General features: G+C 42.1%; 1 protein-coding gene across 1 annotated transcript in view; it reads right to left on the reverse strand.

The window, feature by feature from the left end:
• ZDHHC15 (zinc finger DHHC-type palmitoyltransferase 15) overlaps nucleotides 1-5,284 on the reverse strand; it is a 30,217-nt gene extending 24,933 nt beyond the window's left edge. The window contains exons 1-3 of the mRNA XM_060756486.2: nucleotides 5,135-5,284; nucleotides 2,342-2,368; nucleotides 2,007-2,101 (exon numbers count right to left, since the gene is read on the reverse strand). Of these exons, the coding sequence (XP_060612469.2) occupies nucleotides 2,007-2,101; nucleotides 2,342-2,368; nucleotides 5,135-5,243 (231 nt within the window). The 5' untranslated portion in view covers nucleotides 5,244-5,284. The remainder of the gene's footprint in view (nucleotides 1-2,006; nucleotides 2,102-2,341; nucleotides 2,369-5,134) is intronic.
• Nucleotides 5,285-13,405: the final 8,121 nt, after the last annotated feature.

Genomic DNA, 13,405 nt, shown 5'->3' on the forward strand with positions numbered 1-13,405 from the left:
TATATATGTTATATTTCCAACAAACAGTTCAGTTTTCCAGTGCTTCATCATATATTAAATAAAACTGCCAACGTTTTTACAAATCCCGATGGTGTCTAGGCACTTGATGATCCTGTCAGAGTTTGGCGGTGCACAGCAGAAGGATTGCTAGATCAGCAGACACTGTGTTGCAAAATAAGGACTCTGCAGTCTTTTAGTTACAAAAGAAACTAAGTTTTACTAAGCACATTCAATAGACAATTCTTACTACAGCGAGCTACAATTCAGGAAGTAATCAAAACGAAAGTCTCTTCACATCTGCTTATCTTCTCTCTTGCTGAGACTGGCTACTCCCTTCTCTTCCCAGCAAGAGCAAACCTTATCTTACTTCTCTCAAGGTTACATAATCACAGCCTCATGGTATGAACATTCTGCACAGCATTTCTAAAACACAGTGGAATCCATCTTGGAAATACAAAGAAGCACATTTAAAACACATACATAACTAAATTAATCCTGACAGATCCAACTGTGTAGGAGTGAGTCAAAGGCTTTTTTGTAGTCATTCCATGTCATGTGTAATACAATATACTACTACTAATAATAATAATAATAATATAATTATTATATTATAGTGCAATGTAATATATAATATTAATATTGTTCTATGATAATAATATAATATCTTGTATTTACTTTTTACTTGTAAGCCGCTCTGAGCGGCATATAAATGTCGTAAATAAATAAATTAAATAAATAAACAGGGTCGGGCCTGGTTAGTACTTAGATGGGACACTGTCTGCGAAAACTGGGTGCTGTAGGCTTAGGGGGGCCCTGATGGCATAGCAGGTTAAACCACTGAGCTGCTGAACTTGCTGACCGAAAGGTTGAGGGTTCGAATCCGGGGAGTGGGGTGAGCTCCCACTGTTAGCCCCAGCTTCTACCAGTGTGAGTAGATCAAGAGGTACTGCCTGGCAGGAAGGTAACGGCACTCCATGCAGTCATGGTGGCCACACAACCTTGGAGTGTCTATGGACAACGCCGACTCTTCAGCTCAGAAATGGAGATGAGCACCACCATCCAGTCGGACGCGACTAGACAATGTCAGGGAAACCTTTACCTTTAAATAATATAAATCTACTCAAGCAGAAGGTATGGCAATTATGCTGGGGAAAGTGGAAGGCAAAAGGAAGAGGGGCCGACCAAGGGCAAGATGGATGGATGGCATCCTTGAAGTGACTGGACTGACCTTGAAGGAGCTGGGGGTGGTGACGGCCGACAGGGAGCTCTGGCGTGGGCTGGTCCATGAGGTCACGAAGAGTCGGAGACGACTGAACGAATGAACAACAACAACAAGAAGGTATGGCACAGCATTTCTAATCATAAGAAAATACTATTCGATGAACATGTGGTTGATTGATAGTACCTGGGTAATGACTGTGAATGCCATGATGCAATACCTAAGGAAACGTGGTAATGGCTGAGAATTGCAAAGGGGTTGCAGCAGCCAGAGTCCCTTACTATTGACCTATCAGGAGGTGGCTATATAAGGAGGGTGAAAGAATCCATCTTTCTCTTTCCTATGTGATTCAATATGAGTATCTGCCTATGTTCTGTATGTGACTATATGATTACTCTGATTGTTTGCAAATACAAGGAAAGTGGATTTGCGTATCATGTTTGTACACTGTATATATAGCAACTATGAAGATTAAAGTCTCTGGATATTTTGGCTGAAAACCTGAATCTGTGAATTTACTAGATGCTAGCAGTTGGACACTGCCGATAGAGGCCTTGAAGCATGTCTCTTCTTCAGGCTAAACATGCCCAGCTCTTTAAGCCGCTCCTCACAGGGCTTGTTCTCCAGACCCTTGATCATTTTAGTCACCCTCCTCTGGACACATTCCAGCTTATCAATATCTCTCTTGAATTGTGGTGCCCAGAATTGGACACAATATTCCAAAAGAGGAGCTTCACCCCAAACCCACGTTCGAGGTCACTAAATCCAGAAGTCTGCTGACTGTTACCTTTTTGTCCGGCTGCTGGGGAGGAGTAAAGGTAGACTTCCAATAGGCCCAAACGAAGAGCACAAAGATCACATGGAACACGGCAAGGTAGGCCACTGCAGGAGGGAAAAAGAGGGTTCTTCTGAGTTAAGCAATGGCCCTGCTCCTTGCCACGTTCTTCCTTAATCTTTGAAGGCAGATTTGGAGCAAAGCTTACACAATGGAAAGGGAAACACTGCTCCCCAATTGACCTGTTTGGCCCACGCCTCAGACACACAAGGCATTTAAACACACTATTTGACACTGCATGCATTAAGCCATTTTAAAAAGTGTACAACCCAAGGCCATGAACGCACCTTTTTCCAAGGAGTTGGTCAATGTCACTGCAAGAGAAAATAACACACCCATTTTAGCAAGGCAAGAGAGAGTTACTTCCGATATTGTTCTTGTTATCTGCTTTCACCTCTTAAATGAAGCCATATTTCAGCCATATATTATATTTCATAATGATCACCATTTAAGTATAATAATAGTATATATTCTCCAGGGAAGCAGAAAGGAAGCTTGCTCCCTTCCTCCTCCCTGTGGCTTTCTCTCACATATTTATACATGGCTCTCATATCTCCTCTCAGCCTTCTCTTCTGAAGGCTGAACATGCCCAGCTCCTTAAGCCGCTCCTCTTAGGTCTTGTTCTCCAGACACTTGATCTTTTTAGTCGCCCTCCTCTGGACACATTCCAGCTTGTCAATATCTCTCTTGAATTGTGGTGCCCAGAATTAGACACAGTATTCCAAAAGAGGAGCTTCACCCACAAACCCACACACACACACACACACACAATAGTATATATACACACAATAATATGTGAGAGGAAAACACAGGGAGGAGGAGGGAGCAAGCTTGTTTTCTGCTTCCCTGGAGACTAGGACGCAATGGAACAATGGCTTCAAACTACAAGAGAGGAGATTCCATCTGAACATGAGGAAGAATTTCCTGTGAGAGCCATTCAGCAGTGGAACTCTCTGCCCCGGAGTGTGGTGGAGGCTCCTTCTTTGGAAGCTTTGAAACAGAGGCTGGATGGCCATCTGTCAGGGGTGATTTGAATGCAATAATCCTGCTTCTTGGCAGGGGGTTGGACTAGATGGCTCATGAGGTCTCTTCCAACTCTTTGATTCTATGATTCTATGAATAATGTGTGTGTGTATATATACACACACACAATAGTATATATACAGACAATATTGTGTGTGTGTATATACACACACAAACAATAGTATATATACACACAATATTGTGTGTGTGTATACACACACACACACACACACAATAGTATATATACACACAATATTGTGAGTGTGTGTATATATACATACACACACAATAGTATATAAACACACACACTCACAATAGCATATATACACACAATATTGTGTGTGTGTGTGTGTGTATATATATACACACACACAATAGTATATATACACACAATATTGTGTGTGTATATACACACACAGAGAGACAATATTTATTATTTATAAATTTACCTTACTTATATACCGCTGTTCTCAGCCCGAAGGCGACTCACAGCGGTGTACAACAAACAACAGCAGCAAGAATCCATTGCTAAGTATAAAAACAATTAACAGCCTACACATTACACAGTTAATAAACAATTACTACAGAAGCCATTCACTATCGTCTCATCGTTTCACACAGAGACAATAGTATACACACACACACACTAGTATATATACACGCAATATTGTGTGTGTATATATATATATACACACACAATAGTATATATACACGCAATATTGTGTGTGTACACACACACAAATACACAATAGTATATATACGCACAATATTGTGTGTGTATATATATATACACACACACATACACAATAGTATATATACGCACAATATTATGTGTGTGTATATATACACACACATACACAATAGTATATATACACACAATATTGTGTGTGTGTGTATATATATATACAGACACAACAGTATATATACACACAATAGTATATATACACACAATATTATGTGTGTGTATATATACACACACATACACAATAGTATATATACACACAATATTGTGTGTGTGTGTGTATATATATACACACACACAATAGTATATATACACACAATATTGTGTGTGTATATATATGTATATATACACACACAATAGTATATTGTTGTTGTTCATTCGTTCAGTCGTCTCCGACTCTTCGTGACCTCATGGACCAGCCTACGCCAGAGCTCCCTGTCGGCCGTTACCACCCCCAGCTCCTTCAAGGTCAGTCCAGTCACTTCAAGGATGCCATCCATCCATCTTGCCCTTGGTCGGCCCCTCTCCCTTTTGCCTTCCACTTTGCCCAGCATCATTCCCTTCTCTAGGCTTTCCTCATGATGTGGCCAAAGGACTTCAACTTTGTCTCTAGTATCTTTCCCTCCAGTGAGCAGTCGGGCTTTATTTCCTGGAGGATGGACTGGTTGGATCTTCTCGCAGTCCAAGGCACTCTCAGCACTTTCCAATATAATATAATATAATACAATATAATATTGTGTGTGTGTGTGTGTGTATATATATATTGTACAGATATTATTTACTTCACTTGTATACTTGTATCTTCTCAGCCATCACGTGACTCAGATATATATAATCCAGGGAGCAGCGTGAGCTTCTGCTGTCAGCCCCAGCTTCTGCCAACCTAGCAGTTCGAAAACATGCAAATGTGAGTAGATCAATAGGTACTGCCCAGGCGGTGATGCCGGCCACATGACCTTGGAGGTGATCATTATGGAATATATATATATACTATGATTGAGCATTCAATGATTACACTAGAATGATGCAGTCTAGGCCAGGCTTGGGCCTACTTGGACCTTCCTTCCAAGGGTTTTGGACTCCAACTCCCATCATTCCTCACAGCCTCAGGCCCCTTCCTTTTCCCCCTCAGCCGCTTAAGCGGCTGAGGGGGAAAAGGAAAGGGCCTGAGGCTGTGAGGAATGATGGGAGTTGGAGTCCAAAACTACTAGAGAGAAGGCCCAAGTAGGCCCAAGCCTGGCCTAGGCCCTGGTCTAGTATTGAATGGGCCTGTGGTGAGTGTAGGCCGCACCCCCCGCTCTCGGCTTCCCCTCACCGAGGCAGAGCTCGACGACGTAGGCGTAGTAGGACCAGAGGGTGAGGAGGGCGAGCAGCAAGGCCGGCGCCCAGGCCCAGCCCCGCCGGCACAGCCCCGCCACAGACATCTTCCCGGAAGAGCCGCCACGCTCCGGCAGCCACTATACGGACTGCGCGCCAAGAAAGGGGCGTGGCCACGCACAGGCATCGGCGCGCCGCTCCTACGCCTGCCTGCCTGCCTGCCTGGCTGGTCAAAGGGCTCCTCCTCCACTCCCTCGCGCTCCACACTTCCGATCCCCATTCGACTCCTGATTTTATTTTTTTCTTTGTCTCAAGGCACTTCCTCATTCTCATTCTTTCTTTATTTCCTTATTGTTGTGCCCTGGTTATTTGAGAAAAGGCATTGTTTGTTTTGTTTGGAAGTGGGAGCCAATTAGGAAGCTGGGACACATACAAACACTGACTTTATTACATATACATGTGTGTGTATATATTATATTATATTTTATTTTATATTTATTTTATATTTTATATTTTAATTTTATACATTATAATGTATTATATTATATACAATATTTTATATTATATTATATTTCATATTATATTTATATTTTATATTATTTTATATTCTATTATATATTATTTTATATATTTTATATTATATTATACATTATATTTTATATTATATTATATTTTATATTATATTATATATTATTTTATATTGTATTATATTGTATTTTATATTTTATATTATATTATACATTATATTTTATATTATATTATATTTTATTATATTTTATATTATATTTTATATTTTATATTTTATTATATTTCATATTATATTTTATATATATTATATTATATTATATATTATTTTATATTTTGAAAAGCAAAAGGAAGAGGGGCCAACCAAGGGCAAGATGGATGGATGGCATCCTTGAAGTGACTGGACTGACCTTGAAGGAGTTGGGGGTGGTGACGGCCGACAGGGAGCTCTGGCGTGGGCTGGTCCATGAGGTCACGAAGAGACGGAAGCGACTGAACAAATGAACAACAAAATATTATATTATATTATATATTTTATATTATATTTTATTATATTGTATTTTATATTATATTATACATTATATTATATATTATTTTATATTTTATATTTATTTTATATTATATATTTTATATATTATATTATATTATAGATAAAGTTAAAGGTAGTCCCCTGACATTAAGTCCAGTTATGTCCGATTGGGGTGTGGTGCTCATCTCCATTTCTAAGCCGAAGAGCCGGCGTTGTCCGTAGACACCTCCAAGGTCATGTGGCCGGCATGACTGCATGGAGCGCCGTTACCTTCCCGCCGCAGCGGTACCTATTGATCTACTCACATTTGCATGTTTTCGAACTGCTAAGTTGGCAGAAGCTAGGGCTGACAGCGGAAGCTCACGCCGCTCCCCGGAATTGAACCTGCGACCTTTTGATCAACAAGCTCAGCAGCTCAGTGCTTTAACCCACTGCGCCACCGGGGGGCTCTATATTATATTATATTATATTATATTATTATGAATTATATTATATTATATTTATATTATATATATTATACTATATTATGTTATGTTATATTATATTATATTATATTATATTATATTATATTATATTAGAACACCATAAACCTATCTGGCCAACAAGTGACATGCTATAGTGACATATATATATTTGTGTATATGTGTATATATGTGTGTTTGTGTATACACACACATATTCACAAACACATATATACACAAATATATATATATATATACACACATATACACAAACACACATATATACACATATACACAAATATATATACACACACATACACAAACACACATATACACAAATATATATATATATACACACATTTACACACATATACAAAAACACACATATATACACTTATACACAAATATATATATACACACATATACACAAACACACATCTATACACATATACACAAATATATATACACATATATATATACACAAACACACATATATACACATATATACAAATATATATACACACATATACACAAACACACATATATACACATATGCATAAATATATTCTGGGCACCACAATTGAAGAGAGATATTGACAAGCTAGAATGTGTCCAGAGGAGGGCGACTCAAATGATCAAGGGTCTTGAGAACAAGCCCTATGAGGAGCGGCTTAAGGAGCTGGGCATGTTTAGCCTGAAGAAGAGAAGGCTGAGAGGAGATATGAGAGCCATGTCTAAATATGTGAGAGGAAGCCACAGGGAGGAGGAGGGAGCAAGCTTGTTTTCTGCTTCCCTGGAGACTAGGACGCAATGGAACGATGGCTTCAAACTACAAGAGAGGAGATTCCATCTGAACACGAGGAAGAACTTCCTGACTGTGAGAGCCGTTCAGCAGTGGAACTCTCTGCCCCGGAGTGTGGTGGAGGCTCCTTCTTTGGAAGCTTTTAAGCAGAGGCTGGATGGCCATCTGTCAGGGGTGATTTGAATGCAATATTCCTGCTTCTTGGCAGAATGGGGTTGGACTGGATGGCCCAGGAGGTCTCTTCCAACTCTTGGATTCTATGATTTCAGCTCCTAAAATAAAGCAGAGGTGCTGAGGAACAGCAGGCCACTAGATGGTACTGGAATCCACCAAATCCTCATTCCCACTAATGCTTTGGCTGCAAATGAAAAGAGAGGTACTCTTTCTCTCTTTGCATGAGACAACATATGGCTGGGTAAAACCTATAATCAACATCTATAATCAAAGAGCATTCTGAACTCCACCAATGATGGAACTGAACCAAAGATGGCACACAGAACTTCCATGACGAACAGAAAATATGTATCAGTGATTAGTTGGGGGGGGGGGGGGGGCTGCCAAAATACTGTTTGCTTACCATTGAAAATTACCTAGGGCCGCCTCTGCTGGTGGGTTTTGTCACTTGGGAGTGGTAGTTGCTGGGATTTATCGTTCACCTACCATCAAAGAGCACTCTGAACTCCACCAACGATGGAATGGAACCACAGAGAGCACTGTGGACTCACACAATGGTGGATCTGGACCAAACTTGGCATGAATACCCAATATGCCCAAATGCAAACACTGGTGGAGTTTGGATAAAATTGACCTTGACATTTGGGAGTTGTAGTTGCTAGGATGTATAGTTCACCTACCATCAAAGAGCACTCTGAACTCCACCAATGATGGAATGGAACCACAGAGAGCACTGTGGACTCACACAATGGTGGATCTGGACCAAACTCGGCATGAATACCCAATATGCCCAAATGCAAACACTGGTGGAGTTTAGATAAAATTGACCTTGACTTTTGGGAGTTGTAGGTGCTGGGATTTATAGTTCACCTACCATCAAAGAGCACGCTGAACTCCACCAACGATTGAATGGAACCACAGAGAGCACTGTGGACTCACACAATGGTGGATCTGGACCAAACTTGGCACAAATACTCAATATGCGCAAATGTGAACACTGGTGGAGCCTGGGGAAAATAGACCTTGACTTTTGGGAGTTGTAGTTGCTGGGATTTATAGTTCACCTACCATCAAAGAGCACTCTGAACTCCACCAATGATGGAATGGAACCAAACTTGGCATACAGAACTCCCACGACCTTCAGAAAATACTGGGTTTGCTGAGCATTGACCTTGAGTTCTGGAGTTGTAGTTCACCTAGATCCAGAGAGCAGTATGGACTCAATGATGGATCTGGACCAAACTTGGCATGACTACTCAATATGCCCAAATGCGAACACTGGTGGAGTCTCGATAAAATAGACCTTGACATTTGGGAGTTGTAGTTGCTGGGATTTATAGTTCACCTGGGATTTATAGTTCACTCTCTCTTTATTTTCTCTTTTTCTTCTTTTCTTTCTCTCTCCCCCTTTCTTCTTCCATATTTCCCTCTCTCTCTCTCTCTCTCTCTCTCTCTTTCCCTTTTCCTTTCTCTGTCTCTCTATTTTCTCTTTTTTCCTTCCTTTCTCTATCTCCCTTTCTTCTCTCTTTCTTTTCTTCCCTCCTTCTTCTCTCTCTCTTTCCCTCCTTTCCTCTCTTCCTCTTTCAAGAACTCTTTCTCTCTCTCCTTCTTTCCATCCTTCCTTCCTCCCTCTCTCCCTCCCTCCTTTCCTTTCTCTCTCTCCCTTTCTTCTTCCATCACCCCTTTTTCTCTCTCTCCCTTTCTTTCTTTCTTTCTTTCTTTCTTTAATTCTCTCTTTATTTTCTCTTTTTCTTCCTTTCTTTCTCTCTCCCCTTTCTTCTTCCATCTTTCCTCTCTCTCTCTCTTTCCCTTTTCCTTCCTCTCTCTCTCTATTTTGTCTTTTTTCCTTCCTTTCTCTATCTCCTTTTCTTCTCTTTCTTTTCTTCCCTCCTTCTTCTCTCTCTCCCTCCTTTCCTCTCCTGCTCCTTCTTTTCCTTCCTTCCTTTCTGTTTTTTCTCTTTCTTTTCTTCCTTCCTTCCCCTCACTCTTTCTTCTTTCATCTCTTGCTCTCTCTCTCTTTCTCTTTCTCTTTCTCTCTCTCTCTTCTTTCTCTCTTCCTTCCTCTTTCCCCTTCCCTCTTTCCTCTCTTTTTTCTTCTTTCCTTACTTTATCCCCCTTCCTTCTCCCCCTCTTCCTTCCTTCCTTCCTTCCTTCCTTCCTCTCTCCCCCTTCCTTCTTTCTTCTCTCACTCTTTCTTCCTTCTTTCCTTTCTTGCTCTCTCTCTTTCTCTCTCTTTCTTTTATTTCTTCCTTCCTCTCTCCCCTTCCCTCTTTCCTCTTTGTTTCTCTCCTTCCTTCCTTCCTTCCTTCCTTCCTTCCTTCCTTCCTTCCTCCCTCTCCCCCTTCCTTCTTCCCCCTCTTTCCTTTCTATCTTCCTCCCTCCCTTCCTATTTCTCCCTTCTTTCTTTCTCCCTCTTTCTTTCTCTCTTCCTTCCTTTCTTTCTCTCTTTCTTTTCTCTTTTTTCCCTTCCTTTCTCTCTCTCTCCCTTTCTTCTCTTTTCTTCCCTCCTTCTTCTCTCTCTCTTTCCCTCCTTTCCTCCCTTGCTCTTGCTCTTTTTCTTTTCTTCTTTTGTTTACCTTCCTTCCCTCCTTCCCTCCCTTCCTTTCTGTTTTCTGTCTTTCTTTTCTTCTTTCCTTCCTTCTTTCCTCTCCCTCTCACTTCCTTCTTTCTTTCCTCTCTTGTACTCTATCTTTCCTTTCTCTTTCTCCCTCTTTCCCCCTTCCCTCTTTCCTTTCTTTTTTTCTTTCTCCTTCCTTCCTTCCTTTCCCCCCTTTCTTCTCCCCCTTTCTTTCTTTCTTTCTTTCTTTCTTTCTTCCTTTCTTCCTTTCTTCCTTCCCTCCCTCCCTCCCTCCCTTCCTTTCTGTTGTTTGTCTTTCTTTTCTCCCTGCCTTCCTTCTTTCCTCTCTCTCACTTTCTTCTTTCTTTCCTTGCTTGCTTTCTCTCTCTCTCTCTCTCTTTCCTTTCTCTCTTTCTTCCTCTTTCCCCCTTCCCAACTTCCCCTTCCTTCCTTCCTTCCTTCCTTCTCCCCCTTCCTTCTTTCCTCCCTCCCTTCCTTCCTTTCTGTTTTCCGTCTTTCTTTTCTCCCTTCTTTTCTCTCTCTCTCACTTTCTTCTTTCTTTCCCCTCTTGCTCTCTCTCTTTCCTTTCCCTCTTTCTTCCTCTTTCCCCCTTCCCTCTTTCCTCTCTTTCTTTCTCTCCTTCCTTCCTTCCTTCCTTCCTCCTTCCTCTCTCCCTTTTTTTCTGTCCTCCCCATCTCTCTCTTTCTTTCTTTCTTTCTTTCCCTCTTTCTTTCTTCTTTCTTTCTTTCTTTCTTTCTTTCTCTCCTTCCTTCCTTCCTTCCTTCCTTCCTTCCTTCCTTCCTCTCTCCCTTTTTTTCTGTCCTCCCCATCTCTTTCTTTCTTTCTTTCTTTCTTTCCCTCTTTCTTCTTTCTTTCTTTCTTTCTTTCTTTCCTTCCTTCCTTCCTTCTTTCTTTCTTTCTTTCCTTTCTTTCTTTCCCTCTTTCTTTCTTTCCCTTCTTCCTTCCTCCCTCTCTGTGAGGCTCGCCACACCTGCTGCGCATTCCTGTGGCTTTGCTGAGTGTTATTTCAGGGATGAACGGCGCTTCTTCCTGGGCACAAGCGGGTCGCATTTGCCATTTGCAGGGGTTTCTTTCCTCCCTCCTTTTTTTTAATTTCCTGGTGGCAGCATTCCTCACTTCTGGGCTTATTTGTTCTATTTGTTCTTCATCAGGAGCGCGCTCCCTTTTTATGGATCTGCCCATGTATGCACCATTATTAACATTCTGCAAAGCACCTGGCCTGTTCGGAGTCGCCTGCGCTGGCATCCCAGGCCTCAGGGATTAGGAAAGATCTTGCAGGTGGAAGAGAAGAAAGAGCGAAAGAAAGAACGAAAGAAAGAGAACAAAAATACCATTCCCTGTGATGCCAGAGCAAGAAGGGCAAGGGTTTTCCATGAGGAAAATGAGACCTTAGTTCTTGTAGGTTTTTTCGGGCTATAGGGCCATGTTCTAGAGGCATTCTCTCCTGACATTTCGCCTGCATCTATGGCAAGCATCCTCAGAGGTAGTGAGGTCTGTTGGAACTAGGAAAAAGGGTTTATATATCTGTGGAATGGCTGGGGTGGGGCAAAGAGCTTTTCTCTGCTGGAGCTAGGTGTGAATGTTTCAGCTGACCACCTTCATTAGCATTTGAAGGCCTGGCTGAGCCTGGGAAAATCCCCTGTTGAGAGGTGTTAAGCTGTGCCTGGTTGTTTCCTCTCTGCTGTTTTGCTGTTGCAATTTTAGAGTTTTTTTTAATACTGGTAGCCAGATTTTGTTCATTTTCATGGTTTCCTCCTTTCTGTTGAAGTTGTCCACCTGCTTCTTGTGGATTTCAGTGGCTTCTCTGTGTAGTCTGACATGGTGGTTGTTGGTGTGGTCCAGCATTTCTGTGTTCTCAAATAATATGCTGTGTCCAGGCTGGTTCATCAGGTGCTCTGCTATGGCTGACTTCTCTGGTTGAAGGAGTCTGCAGTGCCTTTCATGTTCCTTGATGCGTGTCTGGGAAATGCTGCGTGTGGTGGTCCCTCTGTAGACTTGTCCACAGCTGCATGGTACACGGTAGACTCCTGCAGAAGTGAGAGGATCCCTCTTGTCTTTGCTGAACGGAGCATTGGTTGGATTTTCTTGGTGGGTCTGTAGATAGTTTGTATGTTGTGTTTCCTCATCAGCTTCCCTCTGCGATCAGTGGTCCCCTTGATGTATGGCAAGAACACTTTTCCTCTGGGTGGATCTTCATCTTGACTCTTGTGGCTTGTTCTTGGTCTTGCAGCTCTTCTGATGTCTGGGCTGAAGTGTCCTTCGAGGGGGAAATGTCTCCGTTTGCTGAGGCTGTTTGTGGAGTTCCCTCCTTTCAGGAACCTTCGGCCTCTTTTCAAGCATGGAGGGCCATGCATGACAGCCAGAAGTATTTTAACTCATGTGATGAGCTCTGTTCCTCTCCATGCTTGAAAAGAGGCTGAAGTGTCCTTCGAGGGGGGAAATCATAGAATCATAGAATCAAAGAGTTGGAAGAGACCTCCTGGGCCATCCAGTCCAACCCCATTCTGCCAAGAAGCAGGAATATTGCATTCAAATCACCCCTGACAGATGGCCATCCAGCCTCTGCTTCAAAGCTTCCAAAGAAGGAGCCTCCACCACAATCCAGGGCAGAGAGTTCCACTGCTGAACGGCTCTCACAGTCAGGAAGTTCTTTCTCATGTTCAGATGGAATCTCCTCTCTTGTAGTTTGAAGCCATTCTTCCCTTGCGTCCTAGTCTCCAAGGAAGCAGAAAACAAGCTTGCTCCCTCCTCCTCCCTGTGGCTTCCTCCCACATATTTATACATGGCTATCATATCTCCTCTCAGCCTTCTCTTCTTCAGGCTAAACATGCCCAGCTCCTTAAGCCGCTCCTCATAGGGCTTGTTCTCCAGACCTTTTATCATTTTAGTCGCTCTCCTCTGGACACATTCCAGCTTGTCAATATCTCTCTTGAATTGTGGTGCCCAGAATTGGACACAATATTCCAGGTGTGGTCTAACCAAAGCAGAATAGAGGGGTAGCATTACTTCCCTGGACCTAGACACTAGGCTCCTCTTGATGCAGGCCAAAATCCCATTGGCTTTTTTTGCTGCCACATCACATTCCTGGCTCATGTTTAACTTGTTGTCCACGAGGACTCCAAGATCTTTTTCACACGTACTGCTCTCGAGCCAGGCCTTGTCCCCCATTCTGTCTCTTTGCATTTCGTTTTTTCTGCCTA

Source organism: Anolis sagrei, chromosome 10 (assembly GCF_037176765.1).
Source record: "Anolis sagrei isolate rAnoSag1 chromosome 10, rAnoSag1.mat, whole genome shotgun sequence".
Taxonomy (NCBI): Eukaryota; Metazoa; Chordata; class Lepidosauria; order Squamata; family Dactyloidae; genus Anolis; species Anolis sagrei.